Raw genomic sequence first — 21,210 nt, 5'->3', positions numbered from 1 at the left:
GTAAGTCAGTTTTTTTGGCCATTCAATCTCTGTATTAGACGACACACTGAAGTGTGAAAATGCTATAGCCAGCACTGTGATACCAGCCTGTGACAGGTTTATGCCAAGGCTCATTTATCACTGGAAAATGATTGAAAATGATGAATCTGCAGCCATATACCAGGGTACACTGTATGAATACATAGATGTCACAAACTGAGGCAGGGGGTGGCTGGTGAGTGTTCCAAGCTCGGATATGAAGTATAAGCAGAAACTAAAAAGTAAATGATCCTAAAATAACCAGTGGGAAAATATTAGCTTTTCTCATTATATTATGAAAAGCCTGTAGCATCTCTTTTTTCAGAGTATTAGAAATGCAATGCCAATATTTTCCTCAGTTGTGGTTAATACTTCTGCTTATTGCCATTACTGGTACATGAATCTGTATCATTTCTTTCTGTTGATCTTTTTCCACTTTTTGTCATATTTTTAAAGACCATTTTAAGAATCATTTGTTATATGCACTTTCACTTAATGGTTCTGTGCTAAGTGTTCTATTTCAGCCATCTTATTTACCTGATAAAGTTGCATCTATCATTGTTTGCTTATGTTTCTGTTATCTTGTACTATTTCTTCTTTCTTATTGCTTCACTCTTTAGTCATTATCTTGCAAACTGTGTTGAGTCTCTTCCCTACACATATTCACTACAGTCAGCCCTTAATAAAGCCACCCTTTCCCATGCATCATTTTGTAAGTAAATAAAGACCATAGGAACCTTTACCGGTATCTTAGCTTACCTCTTCTTGTTTCAGAAAATATCTAAACTAAGCATATGAATGCTATTATTTTCAGACTTTCTTCAGTCTCCTCTGGTCGAGTTGAAGGCATCACAGGAAAGTTGGTGGTACCATATGACAAATTATAGCCTTTAGCAATAGACGTTTCCTTCTTTTCTGACAATTTGCCTTGTGATTGCTGGGGATTACATGGCCTACCTGACATAACAGCAAGACATCAATGTATTACATGAGCTACAGGTGCTCAAGCAGTACTTCTTCATTTTTATGGGCAAAAAGATGCAAAGGTGACACACTAGCCCTATATATGATTGTATGTGACGTATTCTGAATACTGACCTGTATCTGCGGCTTTTGCTTGCTTCTATGTTAAGATGGTGATGGCTTGTTCCTGAATGATAATGATAACTGTGGGATACTGTCTTGGCATTCACTTTCACTGACCACAGTAGTCCAAAGAGCAGAAGGACCCCTCCAATCCCAATGCAGAAGAAGCTGACTGACCTCAGAAAGGCAGGGGAGTTGGAAGTAGTCTCAGCCCCAGCTCTTGTTTTGGCCTGGAATTTTTCTGGTGTCCCCATGCTTGCCTCTCCGTCACTCCACCAGGCAAAGCAAAGTGTTCCAGTCACCAACAGTATTGTCCCAGTAATTGTCACTCCATATCGGAATGAAGATGTCATTTTGAGGCTTGTCAAGAAAAAAATTATGAACCCGATTTAAGAAATAACTGAAGAATGTTGTTCAAAATTGCTGGCACTTGAATATCCTGTCAAGAAAATAAAGTGTTACACTTCAAAGCTGTTTTTTTTTTAATTCATGGCAAAAGTTTTGTGTCAAAACAACTAGCCCTGTTATAATAATCCAAATAATCATAAAAGTATTTCCCCCTGTGCTTTCCCTTCTTATCGCTTCTGTTATAAAAAAAACAGCAGACCAGTTAAAAGAAAAACTAAAATAGAAAAATGATGTCTAGGCCATCTGCCAGAACAAACAAGCTTCCAAAACCATGTACATTAATGGAATACATGAGACTAGACTGCTTGTAATATATGGAAATGTTGCACATTTCAGTTCCTGAGCCGTAATTTATTTATCTAAAATGTTTCAGAAACAAGAACTCAAGCAATGAGGTATAATGGGGCATGATGCCGTAAGAAAGAATTAATATAGTTTGTTTGTTGTAAAACTAAAAATTCACAGTTCAGAAACATGAATGCAAAGGTTAATATTTTCATTAGACAACATGCAAAACAATATAATACATGTGCGCTTAGAGAATTGTACAAAACCAAGCTAAAATGATGACCAGAAATACATAAGCAAAGTACTGAAAAATACTCTTGAAAAAATGATAACACAAAGTGCAAACAATACAGAATGGCGGTATATGATCGACAGCATTTTGGTTGTTTTCATCTCTTATGTTAAGTGGAGTAAGCATGCTGTTAGAAGCAGAATTTAAACAAAATCTCATGTATAACAAGGCAGTTTAAAAATGAATGCAAAGATATGTAAGGATGCAAGAATATGCAGTGATACAGACACACATGCATCACAGTCATGAATACATATATATATATATATATATATATATATATATGTGTGTGTGTGTGTGTGTGTGTGTGTGTATGTGCACACACGTGTGTATATATACACACACACACATATATATATATATATATATATATATATATATATATATATATATATATATATATATATCTATATATATGGGTTTACTTCATAATGTTGAAATCCCAGAAGATCGAAGATGACATCTTCAAAACGAAATCAGCAAAACCCCACTTCAGTGAAAGACTGGATCAATGAATATTTTCCCAGGGTAAGTAACCACTAACAGCAAACATCACGAAAATGAAACCGCACCATCCCCAACCCACCCAGGTTGGGGGCTATGCCCCCCACAACCCCCCCAACTAAATATACCAACTCCGAGATTGCACGACAGTTGGGAAAAGAGCAAAGTTCACCTTGTTGGCCAATAGGTTACTTACCCTGGGAATACATTCATCAATTGGGTCCTTCACTGAAATGATTTTTCACTGATTTCTTCTTGAAGATGTTGTCTTCCATCTTCTGCGATTTCGATATTTTCAGGTAGACCCATACATATATGCAAACATATACGTACACACACACACACACACACACACACACCGAATACACATGCACATGTATACGTGTGCATAGTTCCCTATCAAAAGTGTGAGACACATAATTACAACTCCCACAACTATGAAAAAAAATGTGATTACAAAAGAAATGCCGTGAATGTTGAAACCCACTGTTACACATCCTTGCTCACCCTAATACTGGGTGTTACACCCCACACCCTGCTACTAATATCTGAACAGTGAGTTTGCTGTAACTTGGAACTGGGGAGGATATGCAGACATACTGCAATCTTAGAATCAGAGTATATTTCCTATATTTACTCTATTTGGACTTTCAGCAGGAACTCTGAATGTGGATAACTTGTCACATAAAGTAAATATGAGAATATTATTGCTGTTTATAACAGTTTTTGTCTCTAACAGCTATTTTTAATTTATGCAGTAGATAGTTTAATTTTAGATCTAGTCTTCATATAGCAGTTTTGGTAACTCTGTTATACAAATATGGTACTATATATCATATGTTTTCCATAGAGGATATCCTGTCTACTGTCAGAAATTCAATGAAACATTTGATGACTGTTGTCCTAATTCAGTAATCTAAGTCCAGGTATTTGAAATTTGGTAAAAAAAAAAAAAAAAACACTAACAAAATAATAGGTTTCCATTGTCCAGCCACAAAATAGTTGGCATCCCAGAACTTCACCACACTGTGGAATATTTTCCATTTTATTTTCTTTGATGGAAGAGGAAACCACAGTTCTATGCTTCCCTGCTCATTCCTGGACTACCCTACTATACCAGAACCATTGCTGTTATCCCCTAGGTTCCTGCAACATACCTCCAGTGCCTGCAGAACATGTATGCAGTATAGTTAATATTTAATCATGAGCTACTGCAACTCTTTGGGCACCTGGAGAAGACAGTGACCCAAGTTCCAGAAGATAGATATTCCTCTCTCTGTGGCCTATCTCCCTGATGCTCCTGAATACCTTATTTTATTACTATTCATGTCATCACTCTCCTCTCAACTGTCATAAATCACACCTAACTTATCTTCTCATATCGGCAGTAAGTCCTCCCGTTCTTCTATAAATACCAAAGTTGTTGTGTCTTTCGGCTTTTCTCGGTTAGGGGTCGCCACAGCGGAACTCCGGTCCGCTAATGATTGGCAGTAGATTTTTACGTGCCGAGTTGCCAGCCCTGACGCACAACCTTCAACGAAGGTACGCCCATTCACGCATGTCTCCACACAGTAGACGCTCTAACTGAGAATCGCGCAGGACAACGTCTTACTGTGAGGCGACAATGCTACCACAGCACCACAACCGTAGCTCTTTATAAATACCAAAGTGAAAGGTTAAATTTAATTAGCTTGAGTTCTAGCTTTCTCAGACTTTGCTTCATACAGTATCAATAATCCAGAGTCTGACCATTTTTTTTGCCCTGAAAATTTTCAAAGGAAGTTTTTAAATATGACACATTGTAGTTTTCCTTTTTAATTTTAGGCAGTGAAGTTTTAAAATATTTGCACTTTCTTCCTGTCTAAAGGATATTTTTAAAACTTTATCTAATAAATTCTGAAAGTATGAAAATAATGGACTTTATTTTTTACAACCAACTTACTAATCTAATTTACTGATACAAATGAAAGCCAAGTGTTTACCAGAAGATAATAAATATCTGGTCACAGTTATTTGACAAAGGGATCACAGGAGCCAAGAACTGGAGTTTGTGTGGAATCCATGACAGTGTTTTACTGAAGCTGCAAACCTGAGATATTGGGTGGGATTCATCAACATTGTGACCCCATGGAGCAGGGATGGTATGCAGCAGAAATGCCATGCCACAGTCCTGTGTGATTATTAAAAAATGATAGACAGTGGGTTTGTATCCCAATGTGTACCCATAGTGCACTGTGCAGACACAACACATGCTAATAACCGGCCAAGAATCATATGTAATTCAGAGACACCACTTTAACTATGTATGGACTGGTCTCAAGCATGTAAGTTATGGAGCAAGAACAACTGATTGCACTGATGCCCTTCCCTGCTGATATATTGCTTAGCAGATAGAGCTGTGCAGGAAAAAAAATGCTTGTTGATGGCAGATGGGGTAGGTAAAAGTGCTACCACAACCTCACTGTCCACTCCCCCCCCCCACACAGTAATGCTGTTAAGCTCTTAGCAACAGAAGCTCTTAAAGCACTGAATACCCTCATACCCCCACAAAATGGCAATAACCCTAACTTCGCTGTCATGCCTGCTGATTGGAAAATATTTATGAATACCTGTGTGGGATGACAGTGGAACACAACAGAGCAGGGAAGAGCAATTGAGTGAGACATGTCAGACACTGGCATACATTAGCTATCTGCTGTTCATGTCTGTACTGTACTTTGATGTCACACAGCAATTCAGTTACCAGAATACATAGTTGCACTGAGTGCAGTAGTACATAGTGGTGTAGTATGGATTCTGGTGCACTCTTCAAAGCTATCTCCATTCATTTGTGTATGTCCTGTGATTACAATGATCCATGTGCATGAAATGCAGGAATTATAGGCGACATACTAAACAAAGTGGGCAGAATGCATTTATTCCACTGTCCATTGTGGTTATGAATAGACAGCTCATCATAATGTGTTCATTGAGGTGACAGCACATCAAAGAGATATGGATGTTAAACACAGAATATAGGCACATGGACACTATACTTTTATTCTACGAGAGCACGAGTGCTGTAAACTTAAACTTAATCAAATAAGTTGCATGTTACCTGAAAAATTATACACATGTTTTCTAAAGGGGCATAAAGGAGCAATATCTTGGCAGAGAGGTGTGGACCTGAAATGAGACCAGGGGCCGGCTGACTGCATTTGGAGTCACAAACAGTATACAAGGCATTATGGTGATGCCATCAGTAAAATGCATCTACAAGGTAGAGAATAAAGGGAAACAGAGTCAGGGACATGAGCTCTATGAATCCAAAATAGAGGATCACTCAGTCTGATATCAAGACTGAGATGTTATGAATTAAATATAGCCATATGGCCTTTACAGATGTAAAGAGAGAATATAGACAGCTATCTAGAGCCATAATATGAGGATATGGACTTTGTACTTTTCTCTTAAAGATCATGTGCAAATATGTGCAATCATTTTTTGTACATACTTACAGCCTTTCTCTTTTTTCTGTGATGGCAGGTTGGCTTGCAGCTCTACAAATCCAGTTTACTGGATATTCTGTTTCTTTTTGCTGTTATTTCCTACTTGCAAACTTTAACTTTCCACAAACTTAAGAGTGCAGTACTTCCTGTCTTTGTATCATCACATTTATCACTTTGATGTTACAAAGCTGGATCATTCCTGCACTTCCTGTATTAGCAGGCCAGGTCTCTTTCCTCTGTTTTTGTAAGTAAATATGTTAATGCTGCACTGAGCGCAGTATGTCCATTTATTAATGGAACAGGTTTAGCATTTTCTAGGCTTAATGAACTATAAACTGGAAAGTAATATCTAGCATTAGTGTCCAACTGTAAGCTGAGTGATTTACTAGAAAAGTTTTACAAGGGTGAGGCAAGGTAAAAATAAGAGGAAAACTTGCGGCTTGGCATAATTGTTAAGGCGTTTACCTTATAAGCACAAGGTGCAGTTTTTTTTTTCTCACACTTCAGCTAATTGGCTAGTCTTAAATTAGCCTAGCCCATTATTTACCTATAAGGAACATTAGGTTGTGGGAAGACATCATGGTTAAGCTGTTTACCTCAAAGACCCAAGGTACAGGGTTTAATTCTCATCTTTGAAAGGGGAAAGTGGATAGGCTTAAAATGGCCTACAACGGCAGCTAGCTTAGTACTTACCTATGAATTTATTAGTATAGTTCTGCAAAAATCATGGACAGATGAAAGGTAAGATTCATTCACATTAGTCCACATTGGAAAAATAGAGTTATAAGCTTTATGTTACACGTGATATGCTTGCGAGACAGTGAAGCAAAAGTAGCCGTAATATTTGTTTTCACATAAAAAGAACACCGAATGCTTGGGAGTTTGAAGACTGGATTAACCAACTATGTGCACCTAATCATAAAACTGAACATTAGATGAAGAAAGCAAGTAAAATACCCTAATCTGAAAATCCTCTCTCTGTGCACCTTTCTCCCTCCTGATGACTAGTTAACAAACTCTGCTGACCCTGACATGATGTCAGCACATCAGCAAGGAAGCAAAACTTCCCACAGAATAAGCAATGTTATGGCCATGGAGGGCATTTTTGGAAGATATCTTACTTAAAAAAAAAAAAGTGAGAAAGCAAACTTAAATGACAGAAAGACAGCTAAAGTAAACAACTACTGAGGAAGTACATTTTGAGACATAGCTGCAAGGGCTTGGGAGACCCAGAAAAATGGGATTTAAATACTTCTTCTTCTTTTGACTGGTCCTGTTAGGGGTCACCACAGCGGATCATCTGTTTCCATTTCTTCCTGTCCTCTGCATCTTGCTCTGTCACACCAAACATCTGCATGTCCTCTCTCACCACATCCATAAACCTTATCTTAGGCCTTCCTCTTTTCCTGTTACCTGGCAGCTTCATCCTTAGCATCTTTTTCCCAATATACTCTGCATCTCTCCTCAGCACATGTCCAAACCAACATAATCTTGCCTGTCTGGCTTTGTTTCCAAAGCTTCCAACCTGGGCTGACCCTCTAATATACTTATTCCTAATCCTGTCCACCCTCATCACACGTAGTGCAAATCTTAACATCTTTAACTCTGCCACGTCCTGCTCTGACTCCTGCCTTTTTGTCAATGCCACTGTCTCTAACCCATATAACATAGCTGGTCTCACTACCCTCTTGTAGACCTTCTCTTTCACTCTTATTGGTACTCGTCTGTCACAAATCACTCCTGACACTCTTCTCTATCCAAATACTATAAATAAATATAAATATATAATAAATATATATATATATATAAATATACAATGAGAAATCAAAGTCACTTGACTAAAGTTGGTAGGTTAAAGGTTAGTGGTCTGGTCTAAAAAAAAACTTATGGTGTCATAGTGCAGAAACAGATTTATGTTTTTTCAAACCCATGACTTATCATTGGGATGCAGTCTGTGATGGACACCTCAGGTAGCACCAAATTCCACATTCAGGAACTGTGATTTAAAGTACTTAGTTATTTGGTTATAGAAATGCAGTCTTTAACATGGTACAATAATAACTAGTGAATGCCAGGTAAATTCCATTACAGTGAGACAGAAATGGGAGAAAAGTTGGTTGACATTGAATTTGCATAATTCCTCAGTTACCAAGTTGCTGTTGCTTTTAGCATAACCTGCCTTCATTATACTGCAAATTACTTGTTGAAAAAAGTGCTTTACAACTGAAACAATGGGTATGACATGAATTAACACTGAAAACCAGAAAATTCCACAGAAAGTCCATTGGTATTGTGGGGAGTTGTAAAGAAACAAACAAATATGTTTCTCACCTTCTTCTTCTTCTTTCGGCTGCTCCCGTTAGGGGTCACTACAGCAGATCAACTATTTCCATTTCTTCCTGTCCTCTGCATCTTGCTCTGTCACACCAACCACCTGCATGTCCTCTCTCACCACATCCATAAACCTTATCTTAGGCCTTCCTCTTTTCCCATTACCTGGCAGCTTCATCCTTAGCATCTTTTTCCCAATATACTCTGCATCCCTCCTCAGCACATGTCCAAACCAACATATTCTTGCCTCTCTGGCTTTGTCTCCAAACCTTCCAACCTGGGCTGACCCTCTAATATACTTATTCCTAATCCTGTCCATCCTCGTCACACCCAGTGCAAATCTTAACATCTTCAGCTCTGCCACATCAAGCTCTGACTCCTGCCTTTTTGTCAATGCCACTGTCTCCAACCCATATAACATAGCTGGTCTCACTACCCTCTTGTAGACCTTCCCTTTCACTCTTACTGGTACTCGTCTGTCACAAATCACTCCTGACACTCTTCTCCACCCACTCCATCCTGCCTGTACTCTCTTCTTCACCTCTCTTCCACACTCACCATTACTCTGAACTGTTGATCCCAAGTACTTAAACTCATCCACCTTCGCCACCTCTACTCCCTGCATCCTCAATATTCATCTATCCTCCCTCTCATTCACACACATATATTCTGTCTTAGTCCTGCTGACCTTCATTCCTCTTCTCTCTAGAGCATATCTCTACCTCACCAGGGTCTCTGCAACCTGTTCCCTACTCTCACTACATATCACAATGTCATCTGCAAACATCATAGTCCACTGGGACTCCTGTCTGATCTCATCTGTCAACCTGTCCATCACCATTACAAATAAGAAACAGTTCAGAGCTGATCCTTGATGTAATCCCACCTCCACCTTAAACACATCCGTCACTCCCACCGCAGACCTCATCACTGTCACACTACCCTCATACATATCCTGTACCACTTTTACATACTTCTCTGACACTCCCGACTTCCTCATACAATACCACAACTCCTCTCTAGGCACCCTGTCATATGCTTTCTCTAAATCCACAAAGACACAATGCAACTCCTTCTGACCTTCTCTGTACTTCTCCATCAACACTCTCAGAGCAAACATTGCATCTGTAGTGCTCTTTCCTGACATGAAACCATACTGCTGATCACTAATCATCACCTCCCTTCTTAACCTAGCTTCCACTACTCTTTCCCATAACTTCATGCTGTGACTGATCAGTTTAATCCCTCTGTAGTTACTCCCACTCTGCAAATCACCCTTATTCTTAAAAATTGGTACCAAAACACTTTTTCTCCATTCCTCAGGCATCCTCTCACTTTCCAAGATTTCATTAAACAATCTAGTTAAAAACTCCACTGCTATTTCACCTAAACACCTCCATGCTTCCACAGGTATGTCATCTGGACCAACAGCCTTTCCATTCTTCATCCTCTTCATAGCTGTCCTTACTTCCTCCTTGCTAATCTACTGCACTTCATGATTCCCTATCTGCACATCATGCAACATTCTCTCCCTCTCATTGTCTTCATTCATCAACCCCTCAAAGTACTCTTTCCATCTGCTCAACACACTCTCCTTGCTTACGAGTACATTTCCCTCTTTATCCTTTATCACTCTTACCTGCTGCACATCTTTATTAGCTCGGTCCCTCTGTCTAGCCAATTGGTACAGGTCCTTTTCTCCTTCCTTAGTGTCCAACCTTTTATACAACTCTTCATACACCTTATCCTTAGCCTTCGCCACCTCTCTCTTTGCCATTAACCTCATCTCCTTATACTCTTGTCTACTTTCTTCATCTCTTTGACAATCCCACTTCTTCTTCATCAACCTCTTTCTCCATATACTATCCTGTACTTCCTCATTCCACCACCAGGTCTTCTTGTCCTCCTTCCTCTTTCCAGATGTCACACCAAGCAACTTTCTAGCCATCTCTCTTACTAGCTCTGCTGTAGTTACCCAGCTATTCGGTAACTCTTTGCTGCCACCCAGTGCCTGTCTTAACTCTTCCCTGAACATCACCTCACAATTACTCTTTTTCAATTTCCACCATTTGATCCTTGGTGCTGCCCTCACACTCATCCTCCTTTTCTTGATCACCAATGTCATCCTACAAACCACCATCCTATGCTGCCTAACTACATTTTCCCCTGCCACCACTTCACAGTCTCCAATCTCCTTCAGACTGGCCCTTCTACATAAGATATAATCCACCTGTGTGCATCTTCCTCCACTCTTGTATGTCACCCTATGCTCCTCCCTCTTGTTAAAATACGTATTCATCACAGCCATGTCCATCCTTTTCGCAAAATCCACTACCATCTGACCTTCTGCATTCCTTTGCTTAACACCATACCCATCACTTCCTCATCCCCTCTGTTCCCTTCACCAACATGCCCATTGAAATCTGCTCCAATCACCAGTCTCTTACCCTTGAGTACAGTCATCACCACTTCATCCAACTCACTCCAAAATTTTTCTTTCTCATCCATCGCACACCCAACTTGTGGAGCATATGCACTAACAACATTCATCATTACACCATCAATTTCCAGCTTCATAAACATCACTCTATCCGACACTCTTTTCACCTCCAAAACAATCGTAGCATACTGTTCCTTCAGGATAATGCTGACGCCATTTCTCCTCCCATCCAGACTGTGATAAAACAATTTGAAACCGCCTCTGATTCACCTAGCCTTGCTCCCCTTCCATCTGGTCTCTTGCACACACAATATACCAAGCTTCCTTCAGTGCATCATATCAGCTAGCTCTCTCCCTATACCAGTCATACTGCCAACATTCAAAGGTCCGACCATCACTATCACAGTCCTAGCCTTTACCTGCCTTCGGGCATGCCTTCCCCCTCTTCTCCTTCGGCCAACAGTAGCTCAATTTCTGCCAGCACCCTGTTGGCCAACAGTACTAGTGGCGGTCATTGTTAACCCGGGCCTTGACTGATCCGGTATGTATTTCTGGACTGTTGTCTGCATGTATAATTTGGCAAAATTTTACGCCGGATGCCCTTCCTGACGCAACTCTCCCCATTTGTCCGGGCTTGGGACTGGCACAAAGAAATGCACTGGTTTGTGCATCCCCATGTTTCTCACCTGAGTTAGAGAATGTAGAAAAGAACTGTATTACTTTACCTGATGGTAGACATGTTTACAAGTTATCATGTCTTGGTGGGAAAATTCTGTTAAATTCTTTGAATGTAAAACATAAGTTTGTGAAGGGACTGGAAAAAAGTTAGATGTGACTAGCTGTTGGCAGAATAACAATAATTACAACCCCTGAGGCAAAAGGCAGAGTACTGCTACATTAAGTACAGCACAGAGAAAGGGTGATTTTAGGGTGATTGTAATCCACAAAAGACCGATATTCACCCATCATCCCTCTCTCATTGGGAAAGAGCTGAATTTCTAACTAACAGTTATGCAAGATTTTCCCTACATATTTGTTTTGGACATCACTACAGACAAATGGGCTTTGTGATTATCAGTATTGCTCTGTGTTAAGCTAACTTACTTCCAAACTTTTAATCATCCAATAAATTTCTCTCTACAAGGAATATGTAGCCAACATATTTTCAGGATATCACAGACATGAAAAGAGAATATTATGTTTGTGGAAGTTCCAGGGTTACTTGAGTAACCGTCATAGATGCAGGAATTTCTTCCTTTCTGCTTTTTTCTTGTAACACATAGAAACAAGAACAAATAAACATAGATTTAGACATGTGGTTCTAACCAAGGAAAAGCAATTAAAATATACTTGTGGTACAACCTAATTAGAAAAAGATGTGTTCCACTGTGGCTTGCCTTTGGCCGAAGCTTGCATTACGAATGTTGCTAAAGATCTCTGAATAAATCTACTTGGTTGTCTAAAATGCCTAGCCCTACAGCTCAATGCAAGTAATCTTTTTAAAATAAAATGCAGTGATGTTACTTTAACTTATTTTAACTCCTGGCCTTCTCAGCCATGCGATTTGATAGTTACTCGACTAGTCCAAGTTTAGTCACCGTTTCATATTTATTTATTTTTTATAAACATGCCTATTTTCAGCAGCAGGACGATATGGCTTTGAACATTTATTATCCTTAGCATCTTTGCTTAGGCTATAACCTACTCTTAATAGAACACACTGTATCTCATTACTAAAAAAAATGTTTATTCTTCATACTTTTGTAAAGAAATGCTTAGCTTCCTCATTTCACATGCCATAAAAATTAAAATGTGAAATTATGGTAATATTACACACATGCAAAAGTCCAACATATAAAGAGCACATGAAATAGCAAGTCACAAACTGTAATCCCATCACGACTTCTAATTTTTGTGTTGATTATATGAATTCCTTGTGTTTTAACCACTGAAGCTGAAATGGGCAAAATAATAATGTTGTCTGATAGTCTAAGTAATTTGTGTAAATTAATATTTCTCAAATGACGAAGTCAGCCTTACAGTGAGGCCTCAGCCTCTTTCATTGGAAGCCTAGGCAAGTGTGAAAATACTGTGTAGTTAAAACATTAATTAGTTGCTAGAGTTTTTATGTGATGTTAGTTAAATGCAGAAGGATTATAGTTACTCAATATGGATGTCTGATTCCAAATCAATAGTAAAAGATGACATCATCCTCAACCACGTTTTCACATTTTTTTACATGGGGTCGGGGTGTTGCATTAACTGTCACCATCTATCTTGATTCAGTCCCACTCTCTGGGTCTATATTAAGTGATCGAACTTTTAAAAGTTCAAACGTCATATGGTCGACACCATATGATTGAACTTTTAAAAGTTCAAACATTTCAATGGATATCTCCGTACATTGCAGAATGGGAAGATTTCCCTTTCCTGCACTGCAGTCCGATCTCGGAGTTGGTATATCTGAAGAGCAGGGGGGTATGGGGCATGCAGGGGGGCTTTTATTAGATTTTCAAACTTTTAAAAGGCCGATCATATGGTGTCAACCATATGACGTTCGAACTTTAAAAAGTCCGATCATCTAATATAGATGTCCACTCTCCTACCTTCTTCGACAGTCATACCTGACTGTTGAAATTCTTCTTTCATATCCACCGCTTGGCTGCACATCATATCTACTCTTTGCTTCCTCACCAAACCATCTTTTACTTTCCTGGGCATATGATTGAACCACTGTAATCTGGGTCTACTTTGGTTTCTGCTCTGATGTCATTATTTCTGTGTCTGTCTCACAATGTGCATACTACCACTCATCTCAGGCACGTCATTTCCATCACCTCAAGCTTCCACAACTATTCTTCCTTCACTGCCCAGGTCGGTGTAACCTACAGAAGTAGTGGTCACACCACTGTTTTGTAGTCCTTACTCTTCAGCTTCTTTGGCATTCTTTTGTCACACACTACCCCTGACACTGTGTCAGCTGGCTGCAGCACAACTGCTAATAGCTTTGACCTCCTCATTTAGACTCCCCTACTTCTAATCTTCTCCTCCCTGATGCTTGAAGCTGTTAACCTGTTTTACTATTTCCCCTTCTATATCAGTTTTCATTTTCTTTTTATTTCCCCCATTTGCTGTCAGAATAAGTGTCTTGTTTGCACTCAGGTTTATTCCATGTGCCACCAGTTTTACATTCCAATCTGCTGTCATTTGATGAAGTTCTGTTTAGATTCTGCTTTTAGTGTCACTTCTATTGCATACATATGACAACATTACCAATATATCTGGTATATTACTATTTACACAACATTATGATGTTATATTAGCTGACCGTGTTAGGACTGTCTATATTTAATATTGTATAACATAGCATCTAATATCAAGTGTTTCACTAATATATTATACATTGTAGTTGAAACTTTACAGGTAATACTATTATTATTTTATATTATCTGAACAATGTATTTGACATTAGTATATATTCATATGTTATTAGGGACTTTGTTTTCTGTTCTCAGTATATGTCATTGCATCGGGATACAATTGATAGAACTTTCAAAGTCAGGTATATTGGGGTCTTATGTTGTAATTATGGCAAAAATCTGTAATGGTTTAAAAATAATGTTATGCTGTAGTATTGTCTTGGAAGGCCTCTATTTGACTATGATGATACATGTATTTGAATACTATTGTAAAATTTATAATTGGATTGGACTATACCATGCTTCCATTGGTTGGTGGGTTGTATAAATATTCATGAAATTTTGTGCATGACAAATGTTTTTTTACTGATGAAGGCTGGGTAGCCGAAACCATTTTGATTAGATTTTTGTGCACTTTTGTTGCATCTCATGCTTTAATAAATATCTACCTATTATTTAAGTGTCTATATGCTGTTTATGCTGGCCTCTGGAGTTTTATGATGTAATGGTTTGGCCGAGCATACTGTACCTGCGAGGCGTTTAGTTTCTGCTGTCTTGCTGGTGCCAGATGAAGATTTCCAGCCTAGTTGTTTTGTACTGAAATTTAAATACTTTGTAGCAAGTCCACCCAAACATTATTCTAACAATGAACTTCAAGCAGTTATAGTTACCCCTGGCCCCAGCGTCATTCCTGTCGGAATCGTGGACCAGCACTTCCTCAAAACTTCTCTGATTGAGATGGGTATCTTGAGACAGTGTAAGAATTGTCTCATGCTGTCTGAAAATCATCTATTGCTCAAAAAGAAACTTAATGTGTGAGAAATGTACATATATAATATCCCTGGAGGCAAAAATATCATACACAGTAAACTAAAACAATAACATTGTCAGCAGTACACTAGACATCAAACCTCTCCAAGGCCATCACAATACACATAATCCATCATATGCAGAGGTTCTAAAGACTAACTTGCCTAAACCTCAGAGACTTAACAAAACACAACACAGGCACAAAGCACATGCAGCATATTAAACCTACTTCTACACATAACACAAGGAGTCCCAAAGTCACAGATGCTGAGCCTCTAAGGCAGGCATTGACACAATCAAGCATTCTCGCTATAGGTGACGCCAGTGTAAGACATACAGATGTGGCTCTTACCAGGATGAGCAAGGAAAGTGTAAGAGTTAGTTGGTTGTCTGGTGCCAGGATCCGTCAGATCACACATACACTCAAGTCCTTGAATAACAAATACCAGCATGACTCTATCATAGTTCAAGTCAGAGTTAATGACTTGAGGTGTACCTACCTGGATTACATGAACAGAGACATGATGAAGCTCTCAGACTGTGTGTCCAAGGCAGATATGAGGCTAACATTGAGCAGCGTTATACCTTCTCCAAGGATGATGTAGTGGTATGAGCAAAAGATACCTGACTTCAATAATTGGCTTAGTTTCTGGTGTCATTCAAAGTGGGTCCAGTATTTGTCAGCCTGAAAGGATATGACTGACAGACCAAGCTGTTTCACCAGGGATGGCCTGCATCTGTCCCATCTTTGGTTTCAGTTATTGGCAAAAACATTGTCCACGCCATAGTGTCTTTTTTTAGGCAATGCCAAACTGATAAACCTACCAGCATAACAAAACAAGCAAAGGAAAATATGAAAGTGTTACTGATCAATGCTAGGAGCCTAAACGAGAAACTCTCCTCCTTACAAACCCTTCTCACCCCAGAAGACATTGATGTCTGTGTAGAGAATGAGACATAGTTTAAAACAGCAGAGAGCTGTGCAGGGCTATAATGCCTTCCACATGTTTAGACCAGCTACTGTGCAGGAGTGGAAAAAGGTGGAGCTGTATCAGTCTACATTCAGTAGAGACTCACATCAAGGCTGGTAAAGTAATATGATGCACTAGAGTTGGTTCATGTCCCAGTAATCATCAGAAAGGTCCCATGCCATATATTAGCTAGCTATAGAACTCCCTCTATCACAAAAAACACAATACCTATGTACAGGAACTAAAATCATTCAGTATTATATCCAGTACTATTTTCCTTGGTGACCTAAACTATCCAACTATAGACTGAGAAACCTACACCACCAATAGTCCACAAGAACAAAGTTTTTGGACTTTGTCAATATAAATACCCTGGAACAATTATTCAGAGTACCCACTAGGAGGAAAAAAATCTTGGATTTTGTCCTCACTAAAATGGGAGCATCTTGCACCATCCCTTGCATGTCTTTATCACTTGTTAGGTCTAAACATAAAGCAGTGTCTTTCAAAATTAAACTGAAACCAGAGATTCTTTCCACCCAAGGTACCTTTACAAATTTCTTTAAGACAAATTATATACTCCAAGTGATACATTGGCAAGCTTTAAATCCCCACCAAACCCAGTTAACTCCACTGAATATACAGAAATGTACACCAGCATACTATACCAGCATGTAAGTAGCTGCACAGATGCAGCTGTACACCATAGGAACAAGTGCAGGACAAACCCCGGAAACAAACACACATGATGGAATCATAATAATCAGCTAGCTTTATAATAACAGGAAAATAATTTTGACCAAAAGAAAAAAAGAGTAATTCCCAGAATGCCAGAGCCTTTGTCTATGAAGTAAACAAACAACCCAGGAGATTAATAAAATCCACTAAAGCAAAGTTTGAGGCTAAAATAGCTATGCACACCAAAGACAATCACAAGGCATTTTTAGTTATGTTCATAATCACAAAAGCACAATGCAGCAATGCGTTGCGCTGATTGTGAATGATGTTACCTACACTGAGGCTGAAGATATAGCTTACTTACTGGCCAATAAATTTAGCTCTAACTTTACCCCTCTCTCCCTCTCATCTGTCCCTCAAGGTATACCTAAAACTGTCTCAGCTCCAGCTATCACACAAGACCAAGTCCTAAGAGTGCCACCAAAAGCTAAAAATACTGCATTGATGGGGGTCCTGACAATATCCTTGGATGCATCTTAAATAGCATGAAGCATGATTTAGCTACACTCCTAACAATACTGTTCAGTTTCAGCCTCCATACAAGTTTTGTACCAAGTGAATGGAGAACAGCTACAATCATTCACATGGATAAGGGAAGACCTTCCACAGACACTGACAATTACAGACCTATAAGTCTGACTAGCCTCATATGGAAAGCCATGGAAACACTTAACATGGAATTAATCAAATCAAGACAGAAAATTTCCAAACACTAGACCAGTCTCAGTTTGGATTCATCAAGGGCAGGTCATTCTTATTCATCCTGGTGGAATTTTTGAAAAGGTCACCAAAGTAATGGATGAAGACAAAATGGTACACACCATATACCTTGACCTGGCCAAAGCTTTTGACACAATTCTCCACTCAGGCATAGTAGTAAAGTTAAATAAACTGGAATAAACCCTTATGTCACCCACTGGATTGCTAACTGGCTCACAGGATGCAGATAATCAAAATAAGGGTAGTTGCCTCCACAAAGAGACCAGTCATCAGTGGAGTCCCCCAGGGTTCTGGGTGGGAGCTCTTCTACCTGGCATCTACTTTTCTGAAGTAAAATCCAATACCAGACATCTCTGGCTGACTACGCTTGCAAATGACTGCAAGCTAGGAGCAGTCATTGAATCCCCACTGACTTAGCCATCCTGCAAGAAGGTTTATCTCAAATAGATAACTGGTGTCAAAATCATGGTGTGAAATTAAATGCCAAAAAATGCCTTATTGTATCCTTTGGGAATTCATCTAACTCAGCAAACTATCACATTGACAATACACCCCTAAGAACTGACCCAGTTGTTTGGGATTTAGGAACTTATGTGGCCAGTGACTTAACACTGGACCAACATGTGTCTATTGCTGTAAGAAGGTTCTTCTGTATTGCACAACTTATAAACAAAGAGATTGTGTCTTGATCTAGGGATGTCATTGCCCACCTTTACTCAGCCCTCATTAGCCCAGTCATGGAATATAATACCCCTTTTGGCATGCATCTGTCCAGACACGTGCAACAACTGGAATGCCCACAGAGATACCTTACTAAAAGGATACAAGGCCTAAACAACATGTCCTATGTGGACTGACTCAAAGCCCTGTTGCTATACTCGGTATCCTAAAGACGGCTAAGTGGTGACCTGTGTCTGGCATACAAGGTATCCTCTGATCCATTACTGATGTATTTACTGCACATCAGCAAGTCAAATGGCATCAGAAATACTCAGTCTAAGGCTCTAAACCTCTTCTGCAACATCAACAGAACGGTTTGGAGGAACAGATATATTTTTCAGAAGATACTATTACTATGGAACAGACTCCCCATCCACATAAAAGAAAGTTCATGCCTGTTCATTATCAAGTGCAAATTAGATCTATGAATGGGAAACAGAAAATTTATCCCAAGACTGCCTCTTATAGTACTAATAGACAGATGCAGCTTTATCCCCTCATATTATCTAAGGTAGGATCCCAGTTATTCTCATTAGGGTTAATATATAATTATTGACCATGGGATGGCTAAGGCCAATCTATAACCAAATAGGAAAGGTTATTCCAAGCACAAAAAGAGAAAATGGCTAGGCTTAAAAAGGTCCATAAGGGCAGCTAACATAGTACTTACCTATGAACCCATGAAACTTGATAATGAAAGCCCTGAAACTATGAAACTTTAAATGTGATTTAAACTAAGAAATAGCAAAAGTTTGAAAATTGCCGTTATGCATTTAAACAATTTTTTTGCAGGTGACAAGCCCTCTCAGCATCCTGTGGGGAGCTGCACCCCATACCCCTTGTTCTTAAATATACCAACTCCGAGACTGCTTGGAGAAGAGGGAATATTCCAAGAGAAAATACATATTTTCCCATAATCACATTTAAATTCTCACAGTTCCAAGGACTGCAGTTATGGCTCTTCATTATGTAAACAGAGAATAAGCATTCCCTTTGGGAGTTATAAGAACATTTACTCCCAGCTGGAAGAAAATACTTCTTTGTCCAATCAAGTCAGTAAATTTCCTCTAATTATGCATATCGTACGTCATCTAAAGTATAACAGTAGTTTTAGTATTATATTAGTTTGTGTTTGTTACTATTAAATAATTCACCTTCATGTTGTATAATAAGTATAACCTGTGCAATATCACTCAATTATGAAGTATAAGACTATGTATGACTGCTCACATTTTTTGTATTTATTGTGCTCATGTATGTGCAGAAATTATTTTATGTGCTTATTTTTAAGAGCTGTATCTTGTTGAGTTCTGTTGTAATGAGGCAAGTTGCAAAATGAATTGTCAAAATAAGAGTGAATGCTAAAAGTAAGAATGCAGGGACGTTTAAAGATATACAATGACTATGTTACAGTGTATGGATCTGAATTTAAGATGCTATGCCTCAAACTTTTACATTCTGTCCTTTAACCCTTCTGTTCATCATTTGGCACGTAACGGTTATGAAGAGCAGAAATGTTTACGGAGCCTACACACTGTCTGTAAATGATAAGAGTAACATTTTGCAGTTTACAGAAATCAGGCAGTGTGTTTCCATGTTTAAATCATTATTGGGTATGTCTGCTCAGTTTTCAGAAGTAATAAACCAAACCAGTGGTCTGAGTGCCCAAGATAAAAACTGGTAAACCTGAAGTAAGGCACACACGGAGCTCAACAAAATGGACAACTGCTTTAATGAACAAGCACAAAAACAATCCACAGCAAGCTAAATCACAGCAGCACAGCAGACCAAATGAAATTGCAAAGCACAAGCAACAGCACTGCTGTGGATTGTTTTTGTGCTTTTTCATTAAAGCAGTTGTCCGTTTTGCTGAGCTCCTGTGCCTTACTTCAGGTTTACCAGTTTTCAGAAGTCCATTTCTGTTTGATAGTATGACATCAGCTCCTTACTGAAATCTTCTGAGGATGTCATAAATCTGCTATAATAAAGTATGCCCAGCAGACACCAAAGTTTTATTTTAGCAAATCTAATTCCTTGTTTAAATGATGTAACAAGTATGCACTGAAAGGGCAGAAATCACTGTAAGGTGAACTGTTGCCACCAGTTTTCAACTCATAAAGATCATATTTTCCTGTAAACCGGCTTCCATCCTAAAATGTGGCCAGAAAACATACTTTCTGTTCTATTTACTTTGAATTAGTAAACTACTTTCAATAAACTAAATGCCCCTTGGTAAGGGAGAATCAATGAGTTTAACATTACTACATAAGAAAATACTAGGAGAGTATATCAGAAGAGATATGGGGAATATTTTTTCACATAAAGAGTAGTGTTTGATTGAAACAGCCTTTCTGAAAAGGTAGTGGATTGACTAACAGCAGAGAATTTATGCATATATTAAGAAAGATGTGCAATCTTTCCAAGCGTTAACAAAATGGTCCTTCTATATCTGTCATCACATTCTATGATTCTCTGTATCATATTAGGCAGTAAAAAAAAAGTTACAACTTGGCTGCATCTTGACTTGTTTTACCATATACGTTACATAGTTATTGCATTTTCCTGCTGTTTGTTGCAAAAAAAGAAAAAAAACAAAAAAAGTATCCTTGTTTCCCATCTTTCCTGACCTAGAGTAGTCCAAATACAGGCTTTGCTGTATTCTGGACTTTTGGAAAGTTCCTGTGTTGCCCATTTCCTTTCTTGGATAAAGGGAGGCTTCTTTGTTCACCAGTGGCAGTGGGGAGCTTAGAGCAGCCTATCTATCCCTGGAGGAGTGTTCCCAGCACAAGAATCTGATAGTCTATTGGCCATTTTGGGCCAATTTCAAGCTCTTTCAAGTCTCCCTGTATAAAACCCGCTTTGACGCGGTTTTTGCACTTGTTACTACTCAGCCAAGCTCCTCGTGGTCCTGCAGAGTGGTGCTAGCAGCAGATAGGCTAAAAGAGCGACTGCTAACCTGATAAAAGTGTTTTTTTTT

The 21,210-nt window shown here is 38.9% G+C and overlaps 1 protein-coding gene across 1 annotated transcript in view; it reads right to left on the bottom strand.

The window, feature by feature from the left end:
* Window positions 1–21,210, bottom strand: part of TMEM61 (transmembrane protein 61) — a 194,665-nt gene that overhangs the window by 156,637 nt on the left and 16,818 nt on the right. The window contains exon 2 of the mRNA XM_044085502.1: window positions 1,117–1,543. Within this exon, the coding sequence (XP_043941437.1) occupies window positions 1,117–1,457 (341 nt within the window). The 5' untranslated portion in view covers window positions 1,458–1,543. The remainder of the gene's footprint in view (window positions 1–1,116; window positions 1,544–21,210) is intronic.

This window comes from Protopterus annectens, chromosome 10.part0 (assembly GCF_019279795.1).
Source record: "Protopterus annectens isolate FY-2018-M chromosome 10.part0, PAN1.0, whole genome shotgun sequence".
NCBI lineage: Eukaryota > Metazoa > Chordata > Ceratodontiformes > Protopteridae > Protopterus > Protopterus annectens.
This window is presented reverse-complemented; position numbering and strand designations above follow the sequence as displayed.